The following is a 25,343-nucleotide window of genomic DNA, read 5'->3' on the forward strand; positions in this document are numbered from 1 at the left end:
CTGTCTCCAAGCCCAGGGTTCTACACCGGGGGCCGAACACAGACCCCGTTGCCCAAGAAAACACAAGACGTCTCACGTTCCGCCCTGTTCGCTTTTTTTACTTCGCAATTCGTCATCTGGGCTCACTCCAAGTGTGCTTCTCTGAATGTGCTGCACATCAAAGAGGACAGAGCTCTATAAACATTAGCATGAGGGAACGCAGCTCGAGTCACCTTTAATCAAGAGGAGTAGGCATAACGCAAGGCAGTCAGTACAAAAAAAATACAAAAAAATATAATTGAGTCTCGCTTTCCTTTTAATGCACTGTACAATGTTGAAATATTGCTGAGCTTAAAGTAAGCGCTGAGTTTCTGTTTGTCTTGGGTTTGATTATTGTGAGTCACACAAATGCTCCATTGAATACTGAGAGAATTTAAGATGGCAGCCATGAAGTCTCTTCCCTGATAGCTTACACTGAACCTGAGAATACCATGTCGGGGGCGACATAGCTCAGGAGGTAAGACCGATTGTCTGGCAGTCGGAGGGTTGCCGGTTCAAAACCCGCCCTGGGCATGTTGAAGTGTCCTTGAGCAAGACACCTAACCCCTAACTGCTCTGGCGAATGAGAGGCATCAATTGTAAAGCGCTTTGGATAAAAGCGCTATATAAATGCAGTCCATTTTACCATTTACCATACCAGAACAGCAACAAGCAAGTGGATGAAGACAGAAACGATCTCAAGTTGCATTTGTCAGGCGGCCAAACTGAAGATGCTCCTGCAAAAGCACAGACCCTCCTCCAACTCCAGTTCTTCCTCAAGTTGGATTTTTAAAAAAATTTTTATACCCAGAATCCTTTACTGCCTCTACCTCTGGCTTCCCATACTCCCACCCGCTCCCCTGCTGTTGACAAGTGCTTATTTGACTCGTACGGCAGTTTACCTTAGCAGCCCCAATGTAAACACGCTCTGGCACCTATTTCAAACACGCGGGGCGCTTCCAGTGCAGAGAAGGAAAACCGCTGTCACTCAGAGGAAGTTAAACAGAGTCGGGGGGGGGGCTGCTGGGAAGACTCACTCAGCTCTCATTCAAAAGCCAGCGGCTGGCTCACATCTTTCTTTCCTCCTATGACATGTTTTCTTTATTTATTTTAAAGCCTTGCCTTCACAGATTGTAAAGACAACTCTATTCTCCATTCCCCCTTTTAAAAAAATGAATCTCTTTTTTTTTCAGGCTTGTCAAATCACTACAGTGAGCTCCACTCATCACACAGTTCTCACCCCTTCCCCCAAAACCAGATGAGGGACAAAAATCTGGTTTGTCTTGCCTGCGAGTCCATCAGACACTCGCAGCGCAGAGCCAAAATGGATCCCTCCCCGCGAACCCTCTTCCTCTGCTTCCTTTCCTCCCTGGTAAACTTAAAGGGTACACTGGTAGTTTCTCAAAACCAAAAAAAAAAGAGAAGTCACGTTTCCACAAACCATTCCTGACATGGACATGCATTTGCTGGGCCATGCAGGAATGAGCGGGAAGATGTCCACTCCAGGCCAGGCTCGACCCGGGCCAAACCTCAAACGGAAAACTAAGTCTGGTGTGGCTCGGCTGGGAACGGGCAGGGCTGTAATAAGGAAAAATTAGGGAAGCACCGTGCACTTTTACACTGAATTTAAATTAGAACCGAGAAAAAAATCTGTTTCTCCACAAGGGTACACTCAGAAAGAAAAACTGGGTGTCACCCTAAAGCACACTGGCGTATCCCAACTGTCCAAATAATACGTTTATTTTCATCTCGCGGTTTTTTAGGTCGTCGAAACACGGCGCCCTTGCGCTTTTCTTCCGATGTACTTAAAGGTTTGAGGCCGATAAAAAAAGAAGAAGGCCGTGTTGTAAAAGCGCCCTGACGATGTTGCCGTTCTCCATGACCTCACTGCAACAGACGATATTCTGCTGGGCGAAAAACGAGTCACTTAGAAAACGGACCTGACAGGCAGACGTCTGAAAGGGTTTTTTTTTTCCTTTCGCCCTAACCGCTGCTTTCGAGATCCATACGCGACGACGCGGGGCGGACGACCGACCCGGCCCGTGAGCCCGTGTGGCTAAACAAGATGTGAAAAGCCCGGAGCTTGAAGGCAAAGCCAGGTTAGATGATTTACAGACCCGCGCTGTTTTACGTTTCCTGAACATCTGGACTTTACAAGGGGGACGTATACAGACTCCTAAAAAGACTTTCTCCGTTTAAAAACGTACTCACTTTTAAGTTCAAAGCGTGCAATGTTTTGTTTGAAAACGGTACGGAGTTCAATTACAACTACTCATTGTCAAAATCGTTGCGGCAAAAAACGGATTCGATTACAGGGATTGATTAGTGGAATGCTAAAATCAAAGACAGCAAATCTTGATGGGTCGAGTGGTCGTCATCAATTTACATAGTCATTACGTCAATAAACGTATAACTTGTTGTCTTTTACCGATCCACAATGAAAGTCTCACTCAGACTATAAGAAGCACCCTTGAACCCAGGCTGGGGTTTGTTTATGCTGACCTAAGCTACCTTAATGAGTAAATGACGTGTTCAGTAGATGCTTTGGGAATCACAGTGGGAGCTTCTGGTGACTTTGGAACATTTCCCTTAATTGCAGGGCCAGAATGTCGCGTGCTTGTTAGCCTAATTACGTCTACATAAATTACTCCAATGCGCTTTCTGTGAAGGGGCTGTTGTTGTACAACAAGCAAGCACATGCTAAGTGTTCTTGATTGCAGGATTTGAAAAAGCTTTCGCTCAGAGTGAATTACGACAACTAATAAGTGTGGGAAACAGCAAGGAGAATAATCGAAAACATAATTAAAGCAGAAAAGCACGTTGAATTCAAGCTGTTTGTGCGTAGCCTTGTTACTCCTCGCTGTCTGCCGAATGGCCTGCCAGCTGGCTAAAGTTTAATCACACTCTCATACTTTCATACTTTTTTTACTTTGAAATAAAAGAATGTTCAAAATAAAACTGAGAGGAATTAGTGAAGAGGAACAAAGAAATCTCAACATGCTATTCTGCGGTCCACAAATCAAGATCTGCTTCGCACAATGAACGTAAGGACTAGCTTGACCTGAAAGGCTGAATCGTCTTTAGGCTTGAATTGAAAAGTTGGTGAAACGCCATCTTGGCGATCAAGTGAAAACTCGGCTCCATTTGGTTGAAAAGCAAAAGTTTTCTGGCTGACTAGGATGTAGCCATGCTGTATTCAGGTAAAACCTGAGCTAAACTGGTCTTAACCTAGTCCGTTTCTGTCAAAATATGTCTCAAGCTAGATTTCCACCCCTCTAGATGACTAGATTCTGGCTTCTGCTCACTGGGACCACACTAGCCACCAGCATACACATGCACTGCTACCAAACACAACCCTACTGCAAGTTAAGAGAGAGACAAGCCTGTCCATGTATAACCAGCATTTACGTGCCACCAAGTGAGTCAGGACTACGGCTCTCTCCGTTAATCCCGAAAAATCACAGAAAAAAAGAGACAAAAATGGCTCTCTGGACATACTTGACTCCCAAATGTTCATCCCCCCCCCCCAGCCCCCGCCCTCGAGGGTCTTACGCTTCGAGTGATTTAAAGAAACCGCGGACGCTGGATTCCTGGACTCGGATATTATCTTAGCCTCAAGGTCAGTTATTTGCTCAGCACTCACACCACAGGCAGAGGGGAAATTTGGAGCGCGTGCGGATTTGTGGAATGTGGACGAAATACTGCCGCTGACAAGGAAGAGGAGCGTAGCTCACAGCGCAGGCTAATTGTGTTTTAGGGGGCGTTTTTTTTTATTTTTTCTTTATGGCCGATTTTAAACCCGCAATTTGTTTTTTATGTCTAACATTTTTGGAGTTCCAATCGTATTTTTCAGGACCGTCCTCATCTAGTAGAGCCCTGGCAATGTATTCTGTTAGCCGAGCTGCACTGTCCAAGGCAAGCTGCTAGCTAAGCTACACAGTCCAAGGCAAGCTGCTAACTGAGCTACACAGTCCAAGGCTAGCTGCTAGCTGAGATACACAGTCCAAGGAACTCTGCTAGCTGAGCTACACAGTCCAAGGAACTCTGCTAGCTGAGCTACACAGTCCAAGGCAAGCTGCTAGCTGAGCTACACAGTCCAAGGCAAGCTGCTAGCTGAGCTACACAGTCCACAGCACGCTGCTAGCTAAGCTAGGTGGTCCAAGGCACGCTGCTAGCTAAGCAAGGTGGTCCAAGGCACGTTGCTAGCTAAGCTAGGTGGTCCAAGGCACGCCGCTAGCTGTAAGCTACACAGTCACTGCGTCGGACGAGTACACTTCTGGTGTATGACTGATTGCAGCTGCCTAACCTGTAAGAGGAGTGACTCTTATGCCAGGACCCAGTGAGTGCCAGGCTGAGGGCACTGCCATCTGCACAACCAGGGGTGAATAACAGAACACAGGGCACCTAGCAGCCCCTAGCATTTTTTTGTGACACCTGTTACACCAGCCCGTAAAAGTCCCTTTTCCTTTTTTTTATTTTTTATTTTCTTAACTCCAGGCCATCCAGGAAACCGTGTTCACACACTCCTCTTCCACAAACAGAGGGATATAAAGCAGTAAATGAAGCAGAGGGCTCGAAGGTTTGACTAGTCGGTCCCTCCGGGCAAGATCACGGTGCACCGTTCCTGCAGTTTCCTGTAAGGGGTGTGCGTACGGAGGAGGGGGAGAGGGCTGTTTGCATGTCTCTCCCTCCAAAAAACAACCATATAAACAAGAGCACGTTGCAGGGCATTTACAGATGTTCCCCCATAAATAGCTATTCACATAACCCCCCGGGGGCATGAAGATGAGGGGAACGAGAGGAAGTGTCTCCTATGCCCACTTCATGGTTAATGAAAGACAGAGAAGCCTTCTCAAATTTCAGCAAAATAAACTCAAATCTGACCTTTGACCCTACTGGCCAGCATGGAGAGTTCAGAAACACAAGGCCTCAAACTGTCTCTGTGGGAGAATTCCCTTTAATTCTCTTTTAATTGAACCAAGAAGCACCTTCTTTTTAGCCATTCCTTTCTCCTTTCTCTGAATGTGTCCACATTATGGAGACTAGTCCCCAACTAAAGCTAAGGCGTGTGTGAAACTATTTCCACGCTGTCATTTCATTGAGCAGCACCTATACTATACAAACCCTACAAATTTCGAAGCAGCCCTGCGATTGGTTTTCTTTTGCACTACAGCCAGGAAGTAGTCCCGTGATTGGTTAATTTTGCATAACAGTCAAGAAGAAACTCTGTGATTGGTTATTTTTGCACTGTAGCCAGGTAGTAGCCATGTGATTGGTTATTCTCACTCGTACTGACAATAACCAAGTCATTTCTAACCAAGCAAAGTCTCCAGCGATCACTGATGGTGACTCACAGTACTGGGCCTCCAGGTATCCGTTCCGGGGGTCCACGGGGAAGAGCATCCCGCGGCAGGGCAGGGCGTAGTCAGCCACATGGGGCAGTGAGCCGTGCGCTTCCGTCTTCACCAGCAGGGGGCGCTCCTCGATGGCGGCGGTGGGCGGCTCCTGGCACGGTTTGCCGAAGTTGGCGGCGGCGGTGGTGATGGCGTTGCGTCTCTCTCTGTGGTGCTGGCGCCCAGGGCTCCCATCCTCTGTGGGGGGGGGGCGGGAAGTAGGGGGGGCGGAGTCAAAAACAACATCGCACACCTGCAGTTCATACATTCGACCGCAATACAGCCCCACACCTGGAATGTGCATCTGGATCACTTATAGTGTTTGTACAGACAGCTCAGTAATTGAAGGAGGTTGATTTCTGGGGAGTGAGATTCCATTCTGGTTCCAGGACTGCGTGACAATATTGGCACCGGAAGCACTGGAATTGGACAGATCAGACTGCATTTCTGTGATTTCAGACAATAAAGGCACTTCCTTTCCCAAATGGAATCTGAAAACGGAACCAATTTCGGCTTTAGCTCAGGATTACGGACTTGGAAACGAAGATCTGAAAAACGCACGTCATGGATAAATCCGAGCATTGCACACATGTCTTTATCGTACACATGCCTCACATTCACACGTCAAACATTTGTGCACCCAAGTGCATTTTTACACCTTTTCAACAAGAGGTGGGTCATATTATGACTATTTAGATCATCACAGGTACAATTTCAGCCATGCTATGCCTAATTATGCGAATTGTGAAGAGAAGCCTTCAAACGTTTTTTCCGAAAGGCTAGTCTGGGCATAGCTGCTAACCTGCTAACGTGCTAGCCAGTGTTGCTTTCTTCGAAAAACAGGGAGTAACTGTGATGATGTTTTATGAACTGTCACGTTAGGTGTCAGAAAACTAAACATATTGTTTAAATCATGAAAGCACATGTGGATCTAGGAAACGCATCTATCCTTGTCCACATTATTATTGCAAGCTGTATGCCAGAGGAAAATTCCAGAAAATTAGGATTTTTTTTTTCTAGCTTAGAATCCCAGAGAGATGACAGCTGAGTTTTTCTTGGCTCCCCTGCTGAGTGTTAAGCGTGCTCATGAGAGTTATCAGGGCCGCATCTCTCCGCTTCATTTCCCCCCGATAATCTTCTTTGTACAGGTGCTTGATGGCTCAGAAAAGGAGGTAAGTGTACGATTCCCTTGCAAAAGCAAGGGGGGGGAGTGGGGAGGGGGGGGCTTATCTGAACAGAAATGTGGAAAGTGTAGGAAAGTGTAGCAGTTGACCGATCACAACTACAGTTGCTTATCCGTTGAAGCTAAAAGGCATGTTAGGATGAGAGCAGATCCTTCTGACAGCCTTCGACAACAAAGTCAAATTTTCCAAGGCTGTTTGGCGGGGGTGGGGGGGTTATTCCTTAGAAAGTCTTTCAAATTCCACGAAGAGTGCAGGGGAGACAAGCGAGGCAGTAGCGTAGTTTAATGGGCGAGGAGTTGGTCTTGTAACCTAAAGGTCACAGGTATGACTTCTGACAAATGTTTGCGCAAATGGACTTAAAATAGTCTGCCTGCGTCAAGACTTCAAGGGACCAAATTAGGGGTTGCAGAGCCAGTGACACCTTTCACTAATTTCTCAGACTCTGTTGTTAGCAAAAGATGGATCACATTGGCAAAATCTATTTCTGTTGAGGAAGGAGGAGTAGAAGAAGGAGAAGAAAAAGGAGAAGAAGAAGAAGACGCCATAATGACCAATTTTTAAAATATTGAATGTAATACTTCAAATGAAACTGCATTAGGCATAGTAATAGCAGAACTGTGACATTTTCTATCACCACGGCCTGTAAGTACACAGGTGAGTCATCAATTTATTATTTACATAAAATATGATATATACACAGCATGGTGGTGGTTATTCTAGGTATAGTCTGAAGAGATGAGTCTTCAGGCCACGGCGGAAGATGGATAGTGAGGGGGAGGTTCGGAGAGGGACGGGGAGTTCGTTCCACCACTGGGGAGCTAGGGTGGAGAAGCTCTGTGATCCCTTTGGGCGGGTGGGAGGGGTTACAAGACGCCCTGCTGCTGCAGAGCGGAGTGGTCGAGCAGGCACATAGAATTGAGTCATGTCCTGCAAGTAGATGGGGGCTGTCCTGTTGGCGGCAGTGTAGGCAAGGGTCAGGGCTTTTCATACACGGCTGTAGTACAGGATCATCAATTTAACATTACAAGCATAGGTCTGGCTTTCGTCACCGGTCTATTTGAAGAGACAGACGTGTAGCTTTCCGGGGCCAAATGAACATGTTGACTGTGCGGCTTCATTGAACACACACAGATCCCCAGACACGGGCCTTTTAACCGCAGATACAGTCACTGCTAAACTTCAGCCCGCCCCCGAAACACTTCTCATTAAGCTCACACGCTTGGCTAAGCTGTCCGATCTCATTCACCGTGCTTACTGGCCAGCGGCTCTGTCTGTCCCTGAAAGGGAGCTCGTTCAGGGCTCGCTGCATTCCGCTGCGGAATTACGGGCAAGGGAGACACTCCGCTCGCCATGGCAACCGGGGCCAGCTACATGGCGAGATCGCGAGCGCGAGAGAGCGAGCGAGAGAGCGAGCAGTCCCTCTCCTGGCGGACTCCAGACCTTGGCTCGCAGCGGGCCGCAGTTAATTCAGAAAAACAGCCACAAAAAAAATGGATGAGTCAGAGATCTTCTGCTTTCCTCAACCCCTTGTCAAAACTGCGTTCCAACGTACACAAAGCAGCACACGCCTCCAAACACAGCAAAAGAACAAAGACAAAGCTGCTTTGCTGAAATTTGACCACAGAAAATCAGAAGACTGGCACTTTTAGTATGTTTCAGCTTAGAGTCTGCCGATGAATGAGAAGGTGGTATTAGTTTTACATCTCAGTGTCCGCCCCCCCCCCCCCCAGTGTGGTTACTTGCTCTAGTGCCGGATGTTCCACTCTGCTGCACTTACAGTATCTGTGCTCAGAATTCCCCTTCTGCCCATTCAAATTGACTCCAGCCCTCTCCCACTAACTGCCTCTCACCCCGCCAAACCCCCAACCCCATGAACCCCCACCCGCCACGCCACTCGCCCACCATCCCCTCCCTGCACTGCTTGTTCACAGAAACAGTCCATTAGCCACACCCCCTTAGTAAACCCTCACCCTATTCAGACAGCTGTCGTTCCGGACACAGGGGTCAAAGGGCACTGCGCTAATCGTTAAGTCAGACTTGCCCTCCTTCCCGTTTACAAACCCCTCCAGTGGGGAGAGGAGGTTCATTACTGCAGGTTATGCTGAACTCAGCGGTTTTGTGTACAGTGGGCCACGGGTCACACAGGGCTGACTGGTATTTCAGATGCAAAAATCTCTCTCTCTCTCTCTCTCTCTCACGCACTCTCTGTCTCTCTCTCTCTCTCTCACTCACTCTCTCTCTCTCTCTCTCTCTCTCTCACGCACTCTCTGTCTCTCTCTCTCTCTCTCTTTCTCTCTCTCTCTCACGCACTCTCTGTCTCTCTCTCTCTTTCTGCCTCCCTCTCTCACTCAACACTTGAGGAAAATCTGCTATCCCTCCATTTCCATGGCACATGTGAGGGCCCTCTTGAAATTCAGCTTCTTCTTCTTGCCGGTTTTAATCCGTTCTATTGGTTTAAACTGCCTTATGCTCCCATTCCTGGAAAACTGGAGCTTTGCAACAGCTTGACATATTATCCTATCAATTCCACGCAAATAATTTGACAGTTATTATCTTGAACAAGCTTGCACGCGCATTTTTCACTACATTTCCAAACAGGAGAAACGCCAGCCAAAAAAGCCTGAACTCAGCAGCAACCCAGCAGACCATCAGCCCAACGTGTCTCTAATCCGTAACCTCTCCTGTCTTCCATCTCTTTTTTTTTACGCCCACATGCTTGCCTTCGCCAATTCTCCATCAGATTGGGGGGCCCGTCAGAGTCACCAGGGGAAAAAAAGACTTTGCCAGACCTCGACGGGCCAGAGAGCGCGGAGGAAGGCAGGAATCTCCGCGGCGGTTGCACTCTTTAACACTTAGCGGCGGCGGCGGCGGCTGGGGCCCGGGGGGCCAAAGAATGAAAAGGGCCAATGAGGGAGCCGGGAGCGCGGCGGCCATTTCCTGCGCGTGGATTCAAGGCCGAAAGTTGAAGCTCCCCGGCCTTTTATGTTTCAGAGTCCTCCTTCCTCCCGTGGTGTCAGTGAGGGACTGTGAAAAGACGGGGGGGGGGGGGGGGTAGCACTCAACCTCCTCTTCCCCAAACACAGCTCATATTCCTGTCCCTGGTATTTCAGCGTCTTTCTCCGGCGGTGTAATGGGACCGTGTGCTGGGTTCGAACGCACCCCGGCCCCTCGTTAAGAGCCCGGCGCGTTCAAAGACGCTTTTATACCGCGAAATGAGGCTGGGACACCCTCGCAGAGCCATTTTCCCTGTAGCGCATCATACGAGTGTGTGACTGAATGGCGTGTGTGTGTGTGTGTCCTGCGACGGACTGGCAAACTGACCAGGGCGTAGTCCTGCCTCTCGCCCGACGCATGCTGGGATAGGCTCTATCACCTCCCGTGACCCTGACCAGGAATAGGTGGGTAGAGATAAGGGATGGATGGACGGGTGAAAATACAAGTGAAGAAGAATTATTATTAGGGAGGATATAGCTTCTGCACAAAACAAGCCCTTTCTCTCCTTACACTGAACAACACCAGTGGACTTACAGAGCTGTGTTACAAGCGTGTGCTACAGTCACACTTACTTACAAGGTAAACCTATAGCCAGCTGCTAGGATAATGCAGACAACTCCAGCAGAGATCTCCGTAACTACTACATAAGTCTGCCAAAATTATACATGCGATCCGATCCAAAGACGTCTGACCCAAGAAATCCGTCACGATATCTGTAAAATCAATTTATTTACCGTCTTAGCGCTTGCTGAGCTGACAGCTGCACTTTATTTTGCGTCTCAATAGGGGGGGATTGTCTTTTTTGTCCATTTTTTGGATCCTCAGTAGGCCTGTTTGTCTGTTCCTTGGTGCTGGGACACCTTTGTCATTTAGCGCTGGTCTGTCCCTTACAATGACATTTCTTGATGGTGAAAATATTAATTTAGTCATTTCATTTCGAGTCTCTGTTCTTTCTAGAAAATGATGTCACTCTGGGGGCATTCAAGGTTCATCCTGAAATGGAAATAACCAGGGAATGAATGGGACTGACTTCAATGAGACCCAAACACGTGGATTCGTCATGCCAATGGAATTTTGTCAGTGTTCACAGACACCTTGGCTTAACTATTATCTGATAGAACAGTACATCTTAAAGGAAAGGAAATTACTTTTTAATGAAAAGGCAATACACATACATGGCAGACGATACACACTGGCACTGTATGTGTCCAATAGTTGTCCTAATTAACGTGGTAGTATTAATAGATCTTGCTAGTGCTGTTTAGACTCCAAAAGGTGTTCATGCCTGCAGTGTTTACGTAGCTTGTGGTCTCACCCATCACTACTGGGAAGTCTCTCTGAAGCTGAAACAGTCTGCTTATTTAAGTTTATTTAAGCCTTTCCAGATGCCAGCTTTCACACTGCGGTAGGACAGACAGAATTCTTCATGCACCCACAAGCATAAAGTCAATAATCTGATTTTTGTTTCCCCTTTCAGACTTCTTAAGTCTTAAAAACACTGCAGTGCTTTTTTTTTTTTTTTGCAGGAGTGCACTGCACAGTATTTACATCAGTTCTACTTGATTTTATTATGTTGCAGATAGAGTGTTTTTTGTTCCATGTGAATTCATACGTACGTACACATGTATGCATGAAAAGGATAAGAGAATACTGAAAAACCACAATATGAAATTATAATAGCATAAAATGATCAAACAATTCACCCAAAGGCCAATCTAAAAAAAGTGTTTTTAAAAGAGACAGTATAACTGTCTCTGCCTTTCGAATTTTAACAGACAGTGAATTCCAGAGCTTGGGAGCCCTCACAGAGAAGGATCTGTCACCTCTAGTTTTTAGTCTGGAGCACGGGACAACGACATTATACGGTACCGTAGAATGTCATTGTGTTTTTCATCTACTGGAAAAGCAAAAAAAGGAGTGCAGTGCACAGGAAGGGACTACATGAGTACTTCACTGCCTTAAAAAACACTATTTGACACAGAATTCCAAAAAAATGGAAAAGCAATGCAAAGGAAATATGATTTGACCAAATGGATCTGCCATAAAATTCGAACGCGCTGAACGAGCATTTGAGTGAACAAACATGTCCGCTTCACGCATCCCCCCAAAGGACTGCCGTGTGCCTTCGACTTCAACAGCGTTCCCAAAAGGGCCGAATCCAGGATACTTCAAGGGAAAGACAAAAAAAAAAAAGGCTCTGGTCATTCCGAGTAATTCTTGGGAGGAAAAACATGAGAATAAAAAATCAACAAAGGGCAGCGGTAGGGGAGGAACTTTGGCCAGAGGTCTATTTCTCTTGGCCAAAAACCATGCAGAACTGCGGAACACTCCTCCTCACTGTCCGCAGTAGAGGCAACGCCAGGCTGAACGCACACTAATGCGAATACACAAAATCCCCAAAGGTGCAGCCGGGCTTAAAAATAAATGAGGACAGAAATCCCAGCTCTGCTACCCCGCTGTGTATCCCACAACTCCCCCCCCGACTTTCATCTGAGAGCGCACATTTAAAATAGAAATGATGGCCAAACCGAAAGCCCCTCCCTAAAAAAAAATAATAATAATAATAATAATAATAATAATAATAATAATAAAATGGTGTGGGAATGAGAAGAAGTACATTCAGCCCGTCCGAGAGAGAGAGAGACAGAGAGAGAGAGAGAGAGAGAGAGAGAGAGATTGATTTGCGACTGAAATACCAGTCAGCCCTGCGTGGCTGTAGAGACACTGGAGTTTCCCTCAAGCCCATAGCTGTCTGATCGCATGCGCTGTTTGGAGTGGCGCCACTGTCTTCCTGGTACACTGGACCACTCGGGTTTGGGTCCTCAGCACCAGCCCTCCAGACCCACACTGCAGACTCACTGAGGGGACTGAGGGGAACAGATCTACTGAGGGGATGGGAGCGGAACGCGGGCGTGTTCTGACAGCGCTACAGTTCTGACAGGGCTAGGTGGCAATGATGTCATAAAGGCACTTGACTCATTAGCGATATGGGCTTTACCCACTTCAAACAAGGAAATCATGGAAGACTACACAATGGTATGCACTGCGCACACACACACACACGCACACACGCACGCACACATGCACACGCACACACAGGCAGATACATTATAGTGAAACTTCTCGATACTTTTATGTCAAGCCAAGAGTGGGGCATGATTGAAACAGGAGCTCAGACCTGCATGCATGCCGTCTGAAATCTGGTCCTGACACCTGGCGTCACAGACATGAAACACAACGCTGAAACAATAGAGAAACGTATCCGTTACACGTCACTGCGCCAAGCTACCAGCTGGTAAACAAACGAACACCGACGCGGAGAATAATAGTCTCAATGGACAAAAAGAAGTTATACTATTTTGAAAAGGTACATCAAAAGAAGTATGGTTACCGAAACACGTTTCCGTAATTCCACGCTCTTGTTTAAAAAAAAAACCGTGATTGAAAATAAGTTGCCCCATCCCTCCACCATCTGGTCAACATGACCAAAACACTCAGTAGGACCCTGAACTGAATCAGTGAAATCACGTTCCACTGAATTGGCAGCAGTGTAGTATAATGGGTAAGGAGCTGGTCTTGTAACCGAGAGGTCAGAGGTTCAATTCCCAGGCAGGGAATTGTGCCCTTGAGAAAGGTGCTTAACCTGTATTTCTTCAGTGTGTATCCAGCTGCATAAACAGATGCAATGCAAATGCTATGTAAAAACTTGTGTAAGTCGCTCTGGATAAGAGCATCTGCTAAATGCCTGTAATGTAATGTAATGCAACGAATCAGCCATCCGGGGAGTGAAGGTGTGGAGAGTGAGCAGCTAGCCACAGTTTGTTCCGTGTACTGCTGGGGCAGTACTTCCCCCTTCAGTTACCAACCAATTAACAGATATCAGTGTCACTGCTCATAACCTCTTATCAGAGTGTGTTTCTCTCAGAGGAAGAGAGAGAGGGAGGAGGTAAATGGAGAAATGAGTGGGTAAGGCAGACACACTTAGAGGAGAGGGGGAGAGAGAAGAGACTGACATTAAAAATCTCACCAACAAAAAAAAAAGGGAAAATAACCAGGTCCCATTTCTCATAGCTGCTCCTGGACTGTGGGCAGAAGACAGAAATGGTTCCAGACAGCCAAAGCTGAAAAGTGAAAACCTTACTGAAAATTGCACTTAAGCACATTTTATCAAAAAAATTGGGGAGCTTAAAAAAACTCTCTCAGAAAACCCACCCAAGCAGGAACTTTTTCTTACTCAGATGATATGTAGTAAGAAAAGCCAAAGCGTGGATGTCTCTCTCAACACTTTTCTTGTTGGAAGTTATTTTGTGATGATGGGGTTTATTCAGGCCATGGGGCCGAACTTGGTTTTTTTTGGGGGTTTTTTTTTTCCAGGAAGGCAACAAAAGGACCTGCAGATTGAGAGGTCCACCTGCTGGGAGAGTGATGGGGAGGGGAGGAGAGATGGCACTGGGCTGAAAGGTGAAAAGAGCAGGCTGGCCATTTAGCCAACCGCGGGAGCGCGCTCCCTCTGGGCCAAGATTGAGCCGTAACTACACCAGAATTTCACCAAGTTCACTTGAGGAGGAGGGCCGTTAAGACCGCAAAAAAGGAAGGAGAGACACAGAGAAAAAAAGAGAGAGGTGGACAGAGAAAGAGACTAAAGAAAGAGAATATATACATATGTGCTGTACATGACATTTTCTTGAGTCTGACCTCCAAAGTTTTGTTGTAAAATCCACCGACCGACCATCCTTGTAACAAATGACATTTCTGTAAGTGCGCCAGAGAGCGTGTAAAATAGCCAGGCAGGATAATTTTTTCATCTGTGGACCCTGGGCCATGTTTTCGGCTGTGGGGGGCAACCGGAGCACCCGGAGGACACCTACGGGAAACAAAGGGGGGGACACGCAAACTCCATGCGGGGACAGGACCCGAACCCAGAACCTCCTACTTGTGAGACAGCAGTGCCCCTCCGCACATTGGTCAGGTGCTGGAGAGAAAGAATTCCAATTTCAGGTTCAAATCTCAGTCGGTCTGTGATCCTCAACTTCGATATCGATTCCAAGGGCTTTAAAAAAAAATAGTTTCAGCCCAGGTGTGTCCTATACAGCAGTGTGAAGTTATGTTCTGCACCTATTTTTATATGGCGTCAATTTTTCAGGTCAATCCCACCATCTGTCAGTGGCAACCATTTCTACTCACCGACACCAACCGTTATTGGTCACAAGCATTTTATTCACAGGACCTTAGAACACTATCCATTTTACAGCAAGGTTACAGCACTTCCTGTCTGATTTTTCTTTATTTCCAGTCTTCCGAACTATATTGGTTTTGAGGGAACTTGACGATAGTGCTCTCCCTGCTGTTCCCCAGACATTCAGGTTACGGGGACAAAGGCCAAAGCTACAGAAGCGCCTGGCGTTTTTTCGATTAGCAGCTTCAAGGCCGCCAGCACAGCAGGGGAAACTGGCACAAATATTATCTTCTCGGCCCCTCAGAACCCTGCTGGCTTCAGGTCACAAAGGTCGAAGGTCAAAGGTCTTGGTCAGAGACTCCTGGTATATATTTTTCTCCTGTTTTCTGAGCCAGTTACATATGACTTTTGATTAAACGCAAATGGCGTCCAGATTTTTTTCCCCCTAGATTCCCAGGTCACAAGGTCAAAGGTTAAATTCACAAAAGGGCTCCCGACTTATTTTTTCCCAGTTACACACTCTTGCCGCTTTCAGCATTGCTAGAGATTCCACTGATGTAATTCTTATACAGTGCTTTTCATAAGAGTGGCGGTCATAGTCCCATCTCATATGAGTCCCATCTCATATGAAATATTTCCAGTCTGGCTGGGTATGGTGATTTATGGTGAGATTTGTTTACTTAGCCTTTTATTAAAGAACCAAATTGGCCATCGGGGAGTGGAACTCTGCTCCAAAGGATGGATTCCAAATCCCCGAGCCTGACCCCCAGCTTCCTGTGCTGATGTACATTTTCCCCCTCTTATTTAACTGCAGAGAACTCGCAACGCAGGCGGCGTCTTATTTCATCCGAAACAGATTGAAGTGCCCTCTTACAGACCTGACCTGAGAACCTGACATCATCATCACCGCCCCAGGAGTGACAGACCACTCACTGTCGCACACGCTGCAGACACAATATAACACGCACGGATAAACACACGGACGCTAACACTCGCACAAACAGACACCGCAAACAGAAGTGCTCAGAAAGACTCTTGCACAAGCTCGGACAGAGTAATCGACTTACATACGAAAACACGCTCAAGCACACACGCACACAAACACACAAACACACACACATACCAAAATACGCAAACACACAAAAACACAAGCAATACAACAAAAACACAAGCAATACAGCTGCCATTTCAGGAACATCCATCTAATCCCCCAACACCTCCCCCCCCTCCATTGCTGTTATGTTCTTGTTCTTCGACAGATTTTTGGCTGGACCGCAACAGCGGGACCAGCCCTACAAATGCGAATGTCTGTGACTGAGTGACTGAATGATGAAGTTACACCATTGGTCGGCCGAGTTATGAAGTTACACCGTTGGTCGGCCGGTCCAGCCATACACTAGGTTTTGACCCGGTCTTGTTTTTCTTAAATGAACCAGTGACTTCTTGCAATTACTTTTCCAAGCTGACGGAACTTTCGCGAGGCTGAAAGCAGCTCCATTTTAAAGAGAGAGAGGGGGGGGGAGAGCAGAGAGAAGATGGAGGGGTTTTGGCCGGGCTGTCTCCGCTAACGCCGCTAACGCCGGTCCCTACCGTTGGAGGTGGTGCTGGAGGCCACGGCCTTCTCGCTCACATCGGCCCGGCCGGAGGACCGTCGGCTTCCCACGATGCTCTCCAGCCTCTTCTTCTTCTCCGCGGCTGAACTGGTCTGGGACTGGGACTGGCCGTCCATGGTGCGCCTCGCATTACCCTGTCACCTGCTGGAGGGCCACAAAAAAGGGGACAAGCTGGTGACCGAAAAAGGAGACAAGAAATTTGCGCACATCTAAAAATTACAGACGGGTGCGGGGCAAACGAAAATATGAACCCGTAAGAGATAAGGGTCACCCGCACCCCGCTTCTGAATGCTCCCAGTCAGCGTTTAATAAAGAGACGACGTTTCGACCAGCAGGCCCCCGTCAGTTATTGAGACGAACACGTGAACCGCACAGTACATATACGCATGCGCATAGAAAACGGGTAACTGGGGAGGCGGGCCCAACGCACGGCCCTGGTCAAGTAATGGTTGGCTATGGTTACCTGATACACCAGTCAGATAAACAGGCCGCATAGGAAGCTGAATCCAGGCACTGGCCTCTGCCCTCCCAGCTTCCACAGAGTTCGGGGCTTAAATGTGACTGGAAGAAACCGCCTCTTTCTCTACCACTTTTACATTACCAAGTTTCCCTTGGCCTTCTCAATGGCTTGATCTGACCACTGCAGCGCACGCACAAATAAACAGTGATGCGAATGAGATTATACGGATTAGGTTAACAGAAAGAACCATATTGATTTTAAGAGAACTCAACAGGGCGTGTGACCGCTTTAGTGGCCTTTACGCCCTCTACTGGTGGCACGTCGTTATTGCTGTTCTCAGTGAAAGGGGCGAGCCACTTGCTGAGCGACTGAAGGACACTGCACTGTTTCACAAAAAAGATTCTTCATTTAATTCAAATTATTTCAAATACAATAATTTGATATATATAATGTTTAGTTTTGGGGTTGCTTGCTGTTTTGTCCTTCTTTGGCTTCTGGAGTAGTGATAGTAAAGTTGCCTCATTCAAAATTGAAAACTTTTTTGAGATCAAAGGCAACTAAATTGATTCTGAAGCCTCTCAACTGCCTGTACAGCACATTTTATAGATAAGTACATTTAAATAAGTTGGGCGAGGGGAATAATTGAACTTATTCTGGAAGTCTGTTACAGCACAAACACCTATTAATCAGTCTACAGAATGTTCTCTGTCACTAAGCAAACTCCACCAACAGCGCCTCCTTTGGCAGCTTTGGGAACTCACCCACACCCTCTCGAGGCCAGTAGTACTGCTATTTTTTTTTTTTTTTCTACCTGATGGTTAATTGACCAATTACATTACAGGCATTTAGCAGACGCTCTTATCCAGAGCGACTTACACAACTTTTACATAGCATTTTACATTGTATCCATTTATACAGCTGGATATATACACTGAAGCAATTCCAGTTAAGTACCTTGCTCAAGGGTACAACGGCAGTGTCCTTACCCGGGAATCGAACCTGCGACCTTTCGGTTACAAGACCAGTTCCTTACCCACTGTGCTACACTCCGTCCAAAGTAATGACACTGATCGGTGTCCCAGGTTTAAATCAGTCCTGATTAGAGAAGAATGAAAACCAACATTACTGTCCTCGAGGGACAGATTTAGTAGTTTTCTCAGGCCATACCCCTGGATCACTTGATTTAACTCCCATCGCCTTCGCTTGATCTAACAGGCCATCAAGTACAGGTTCAAGGTACCTCTGGCACATAAAAGTGACTGTGAAGTGACTTCAGGTCAACCCTGTCCCACGCATTCCCATTCGCTTACAACGATAAGGAATAAGCATACACATTTATATGCTTAATAAGGTTACATTTCCGTACACTAAACCGCTACAGATACTACACAGCTGACCAACGGTTAGCATTTCATCCCACACAAAATGGGACACAGTAGTGCAATTCCATATCCATAAGTGGACTCGAATAACGCAATGAAACGCAATGATAAGCACTCCTGTGCGGATGATGTGTATTCTCCACTAATGCAGCTGACAGGAATTTCTGCTCCTTTGCCACGGCTCTCAAAAGAGACTGGAATAAAGCTGTCTCAGGTCCCTGCAGTGTTACTGATTTAAAAACCGTCTGCGAAGAACCAGCCGGGGTTTGGGATTTTCCTGGGACCGCGAATCGCTGTGCGCGAACCGTTAGTGGAGGGGGGGGGGGGGGGGACTCCGGTTCCAAAAGCAGAAACCGGACACTTGGGCAGGCTTCCCAGGATCCGAACAACTCTATTACAGCACTGTCAGGGCCAGGTACCGATCACCACATACACCCAGGCCTGACTCAGAGCCCCAGTATGGGGGGGGGAGGGTGGGGGGGGCACAAGCCAGATTTTACTACCATTCATACGCTGCTCCCTCTCTGCTCCCTCCTATTGCCAGGACAGGGTGCAGTAAATCGCAGGACGTGCCGCAGCGTGGACGGAGGACGCATTTGGGGTCTGCGGAACCCTCCAGAGTAAACTAGCGAAAGCAGAAGAGCGGCTCAAAGGGAACACGCGATTATTAAAAAAACCGGGGTTCGTCTGAAAGGGTCCCGTGGAGAGAGCGCCGTGGCTCTAAATCACCCATTTTGTCTGCGGGAGGGATGCTTTAGATGTCATTTCCTCTTTTTCATCTGCTTCTTTTTCTTCTCCTTCTTCTTCTTCTTCATCTGCTTCTTTTTCTTTTCCTTCTTCTTTTTTTTCATCTGCTTCTTTTTCTTCTCCTTCTTCTTCTTCATCTGCTTCTTTTTCTTCTCCTTCTTTTTCATCTGCTTCTTTTTCTTCTTCTTTTTCATCTGCTTCTTTTTCTTCTCCTTCTTCTTCTTCATCTGCTTCTTTTTCTTCTCCTTCTTCTTCTTCTTTTTCTAAATTTTTTTTCCAGAAGTTCCAGGTCTTGAGTTAAATGCGCTTCCAAGAGCCCTGAGGGAGTCTTCCTCGGAGCACGTTTTCCACCCCGAAGCGCGCCGTCGACCGAGGCACGGATCAAACCGCCGTTTGGCACCGCGTTGTTTTTCAAAACCCGGGCGAGAGCCAATCACAGACCGTGACTCCGCGGCCGCAAGCCTCAGCCGCCTCTGGCCCTGCTTCAGAAATGCCACAGGGTAGGCCAGGCAAACTGCATAATGACAGGTCAGCGGACTGGAAGTGGGGGGATACTGCGGGAGCATATGGGGCGAAGCTGCAGTGCATTCAGGCTATCTGGGCTGTGAAAAAGCACACATCCAGCGCTTGCACTGTGGCACGTGATTGTTCTTAGGGTGGATGATTTTTTGGAATGTTTTGTCAAAGGTTCTAAGTCAGTGTTCTAGAACTCCATGGCTTTCAATTACCAGCTGTGATTGTTACATCAGCATTAGAATGTTCAGTTAAGAACGTTCTAATCACACATTTGTGATCTCACACCATAGAGGGTTAAAAAACATTCAGTCATGTCCCGGTGTGTAACAGGCATACATATACTGTACACTGTAAATCACGAGTTACACTGTCGCCGCATCACAGGTGCCCAACCTGTGTTCCTGGAGATCTACTCTTCTGTATATTTTCACTCCAACCCAAACAAAGCACACCTCATTCCACAGCTAGAGATCTTGTTGAGCTCCTAATTATTAGAATCAGGCATATCGAAAGCCTACAGGACGGCAGATCTCCCTGCCCTACATTTGTGACAGGTCCATTCTCAAAAGGATTAAAACACGGTATAGCATCCCAATGTTCTCCTTTTTCGTTTCCGTCTCATGTGCCTTGCATTACAGCACCAGGTACTGTACCAGATGACCCGGGTGATGCTGAATGATGCTTTGTAAGCTGAACCCGGCTGTGTTCTGGCACTTGCTCAGGCTTGGCACAGTTTCACCAGCAGGGACAAGGCATTCATATTAGCCTGAGATCATATACCACATCATACCAAGATCAAATCAAATCATATCATATCATATCCGATATCAACAGGTTCACTTCAAACGCCTGTCATGGGTGTTCCAGTATGACAACTTTTTATTATCCACCGTTCTTTCCTTTTCTACCCCCATGTAGAACGGCTGACCCTAAGGGGGTTGCCCATCCAGCATCACATTCCATTAACTGGGGGGGGTGTGGGGAGCACACTGGTGCATGCATGCTCCAGTACCCCCGTGTGCAGAAGGCTGGTGCTTCCGTTCACTGGAAATCCCTCCAGCTGGGCTGACCAGCCCTGCTGCACTATAGAGGCCCGCGTGTGCAATGCCACACACACACATGCTAGTTTGACTCCGCATAGGTTAGGTCAGAGTAACGTGTACTGAGTGAACTGGACTCAATCTGTTCATGGCTATGAATAACTGCACAAAATGAGTATTGTACCTTATCGGGACCTGTGTTTTGTAGTTGCTCCAAGAACCTTTGGTATGCACTTATTGTACGTCGCTTCGAATAAAAGCGTCTGCCAAATAAATGTAATGTAATTTAATGTAATGCAATGCATGCAGGATTATCCTGAAGCAACGCTGTGACAACGCAGCTGCAACGCAGTCGCAACGCTTCAGCGATCCGCGTTCACGTGAAAGCGCAGACGCGGACGCAGGCCCGTGAATCTGAAGATCTGAATTTTCTACATCCCAAATCGTTCGCGATGGCCCCCTCATTAGTCGTTTCCAAGTCTTCGCAATTCATTCCGCTAAGATGTCTAAGCTTGCGTGTCACTTTCCTTTAATTACAATCAACCACATCACGGTATGCGGTTAAAACACACCTCATTGTGACCGTCTGTAATTGACCCATTTCCCTTAAATTAGATAGATTACAGGCGGGACGTGTCCACAGCTGCCCTTGGACTCTTTACTCATGAGAGCGGACTTCACTCGAACGTTATTTTCTCTTTCCTCCTACGGCCAGCCTCTTCTGTCCCAGCGTCTACATCTGCAAGCAATCACCGAGAGAAAACGCTGTCGTTCCACAACAGGGCGAAGCAAACAATGGCTTCCCTCTAATCATCCTCACATTAATCCACGATGTTTCGACTTGACCCCGACTTCTCCTAAACAGGAGAAGTCGCCGCAACAGATCATCTTCCCACCCTTACATTACCCCCACAGTAAAAACCTTTTACAAGTGCTGAATAATAGGCTCATACAATTCCCTTACCAGAAAAGTATTTATGTTCTGGGTTCCATTCAGGCCAACCATGCTTTCCTGTTTCATCGAAACATTCTAAATATTAAGAGACACTTTAATAGACTCCTCAGTTATGCTCGGAGAAAAATAAGCATTTGACAAAGTACCCCTGCCGCCTGCCAGTACTTTCTCATCAGTTTTTTTAAACTGGTATTCCATTGTGATGATATCTTTTATTAAGTTCAATATAACCCTTGAAGTTTTAAGATCACAAATATGTGATTAGAATGTTCTTAACTGACCATTCTAATGCCGATGTAACAATCACTACTGGTGACTGAAAGCAATGGAGTTCTAGAGCACTGGCTAAGGAAACATTCCAAAAAACCCTACTCTTTCAAAGCTTTTAGCTGAATCACAGGCTCTGCACCGAATACCGAGCCATCGCCACATTCACTGCATGCGCTGCACAGCAAAACTGCACTGGGACAGTTCCCCCACTGACCGGGCAAAGCAAAGGACACTGTACCGAAGCCTGGGTTCATGACCCGCAGTACTGACCGAACAACCACCATCAAATCCAACATTTTTTTTTGTTTTTTTTGGAAAAGCTTTATTTTCTTTCCCACCGTGCTCCTGGGGTTTGGTGACGATTGCGCTCCGTCCCTCCATCACACCTCCTCCTGCAGGGGGGTCCGCGTCAGACTGTCTGATAAAAGCAGTTCCCTCCCTTCAATCTTCGAGTAAGGAGGAGGACATAAGTATTTCAAGGACAGTTTAGGGAATCATTTCTCATTTTTCTCTCTCTTTCCGTCTCTCTCTCACTCTCTCTCTCTCTCTCTCTCTCTGCATCTCTCTCTCTCTCTCTCTCTCTCTCTCTCTCAGAAGGTGGGAGGTGCAGGTCACAGTGTCCTTCGTTAACGGGCAGTCCAGCTGCGAGGGCTTTCATTTCATTATCGGCCTTCCATTTTGAATCCGTCATCGGCGCAATCCCCACTCTCCGTCCGCCCGACCCGGGACGGGGTGCTCGCCGACGTTCCCGGCAGAGCCTCGCGGGAGTCCGCGCGGAACCGCGCCGCTCAGCACCGGGGCCCCGAATCCATTCGGAACCGCAGCGCCAAACCAGTCCCCCCCCTGCGGGTGAGTGTTTCCGAGAAGCATTTTTGGACAAAAATGGACGCTCCCCCCACCTTCCCTCTGCCATGGTCCCAGAGACACATTTACAGGGTACTACAGGCGGGGGCGGGTGCTGCTTTAGCCCCGTCCAAAATCAGAAAGTTCAGTGCTCACCTCCTTGCAGAAAGGAAAGTGTGCATTCTCAGAAGAGCTGAAGAGAAGCCTTCTCTAGGCCTCTCGAGGTTGCCCAGACAATAAAGGCACATGCCAGGAACACATCTAAGCTCCATTTCGCACATTCTGCAGATTACTGCAGCCTATGCTTCGGTTGAATCCTCCCAACGAGCTACACTGAGCACTTTCTGGACCGTACTTCTCAGAAGTTCAGGGGAGAAAATTCTCCTCGTTGACGGTTGGGTTCCGAGTTTCGCTGCAGCTCTAGTGCCGACTGGCTCGTTTGTGAGCAAATGGCTACTACAGAGGAAAAGATTCGTCACAGCAATGAAACTACGCGAGAAGGGCGACATGTTCAACAGGCAAAAAACTGCGAAAGCGAATTAAAATATGAAATATGTTTTCTTACATTTTTGAACACTAATTTAAATGCAGTAGTTTGAACTGTGAAATTTCTTCCAATATCTACAATACAGATGCATCCACTCCTTCGCCGGTACCACCAGCAAGTTAGTCACGATTTAATCGCCACCATGAAGTTACACTAAACTGCCAAACCGTACTGCGACACCACAGAATCCAACTCGCTTTTGTACAGAGGTACTCCCTCTGCACTCCCCGGAGCCTGCATCTTCAAACAAACATTCCAAGTCTTCACACTGCTGTCTTAAAACGGGTGCTTTTAAAAGTCGATGCACTTCATCTGTTTTCTTGTGCCTTTTCAAATGGGCCAGCGTGCACTGGAGATTGCACTCACCACAACATATGCCAATAGAATAAGATTTCAAGTGCACAGTGCAAAAAGGAAAAGGGGAAAGCAAAAAAAAAAAATACTTTCATCAGGACTTTTAAGTCTCCTGGCGACAAATAACCAATTTTAAAAACCAACCGTATTCGTTTTCTGGGAGCATGTTTCCCCCAGTTAATTATACAGAGATACGCCAAGGATAACTTTTGCATGCACTTTTTGCACAAACGGCTACTGTTTGGAATTGTGGTCAAGAGATGGACAGGAGTTACTCCGACCAAATATAAAATACAGTACAATGTCAAAGATATTATACATGAACGGATGTTCATGTATAATACCTAACCAGATTTCTGGTAAAATACGACTGCACTGCTAGGATCTGGTTGTTATAAGCTGCCAAATTTATAGTCGATTAATATGAATCAATATAATCGATCAATATTAAATATATATGTGGCGTTTAAGTACGTTTAAGTACGTTAAAGAATGCGCATAGGACTGCATGCCAGGACAACTGTTTTAATATTCATCAAGGCCACCACGTTTCTATTCTGCCTAAAGTTTTCGTTTTGAAGTTCAGGCCACAAATAAATGTAACCATGCAGCCCAGGTCCAAATCTACTAATAAACAAAAATCATTCAAGTTCAGAGGAAACAGCACAGATTGCATCACTTAGCAATCAGTTTCTGCACGCGTTAACCACTGCTAAATTAGACGTGCGGTTGGTTAAACTTCATTGATCCACGGTGCAAAATAGCGAGTATGCAAATAACCTTTTTCTTTCCAAGATACTATTAGTCACAAAAAGTTACGCGCGAGAGGAGAACATGTGAGATGTTTCAGAATAGATCCCACTCTTCAATAAACACAGACAAAGCACGCCTTATATATAATGCATGCAGAATGCTGATAAATATGAATATTACGACGAACTTAAAGTGGTATGTTCCATTTTTAGGAGGTGGGCAGGGCCGAATAGTAGCTTCACTCGAACTTTTTCCGTTCTTTCGTCTTACGACCCCTTTCTCTATGAGCTATAAATTCTGCAAACCACATATTCTAGTGTGAAATATGATATCGCTGACAGAATGCGCTGCAGGCACTCAACTTTTCTTTATCGAACTTTCAAAAGACCAGCGAGCATGCCATTCACAAAAATTACTTTCCAGTTCATTCCGTTCTCATACTTACGTGCGCGAGGACAGTTTAGCATTTAACGTTTATTTTGTTCGCCCTGCCAGGTGTAGATTTGTCTCGCGCTTCGCGGTTGCCAACCTTGCGCTCAAAAAACTTCCCTTTTAAAATCGTATCCAAAATCGCTGTTAGAGAAGTTTGTCTTTTCCCACCCTCTCCTTCCAGCAGTTCCCAACTCAGTTGATTGAAACTCTTTACATTCCTGCCAGAATTCTCAAGACAATGTACCCGCAGAAAAATGTGTGTGCTGAAAAAGGTCTCGCAACTAGAGTATTATTACTGTACTTGTGTTTTATGTAGGGAAGGAGGGAAACGTGTGGCTCTCCAGCTGCGTTTTCCTTCCCACGACTCCTCCCCCCCTCCCTCTCTCTCTCTCTCTCTCTCTCTCTCCATTGCTTTATCCGGCCGCCCAGCATGTGCAAGGATCCGTGCAGTTTCCGAAGTGGTATTGACCACCAACCAGAGAATGAACGATCATGCTGCCGTAGCACTTGCTCGCCAGGACCGGAGCATAACGTATAGCCAATCAAAACAAATACTCATACACGAATTACTTTGTACGACAACGCCCAGAAAGAATCGTTGGACTGTTTGATATCCTACATTTAACCCCATTACACTCAATTGAGAAGAAGATATGGCAGGTTATG

At 46.7% G+C, this 25,343-nt stretch overlaps 1 protein-coding gene across 1 annotated transcript in view; it reads right to left on the bottom strand.

Moving 5' to 3' along the window:
• LOC135260306 (transcriptional activator GLI3-like) overlaps nt 1–25,053 on the bottom strand; it is a 57,282-nt gene extending 32,229 nt beyond the window's left edge. The window contains exons 1-3 of the mRNA XM_064345549.1: nt 24,691–25,053; nt 16,356–16,522; nt 5,373–5,609 (exon numbers count right to left, since the gene is read on the bottom strand). Of these exons, the coding sequence (XP_064201619.1) occupies nt 5,373–5,609; nt 16,356–16,494 (376 nt within the window). The 5' untranslated portion in view covers nt 16,495–16,522; nt 24,691–25,053. The remainder of the gene's footprint in view (nt 1–5,372; nt 5,610–16,355; nt 16,523–24,690) is intronic.
• Between the last annotated feature and the right edge of the window lie 290 nt (nt 25,054–25,343).

This window comes from Anguilla rostrata, chromosome 8, assembly GCF_018555375.3.
Source record: "Anguilla rostrata isolate EN2019 chromosome 8, ASM1855537v3, whole genome shotgun sequence".
Classification (NCBI taxonomy): domain Eukaryota; kingdom Metazoa; phylum Chordata; class Actinopteri; order Anguilliformes; family Anguillidae; genus Anguilla; species Anguilla rostrata.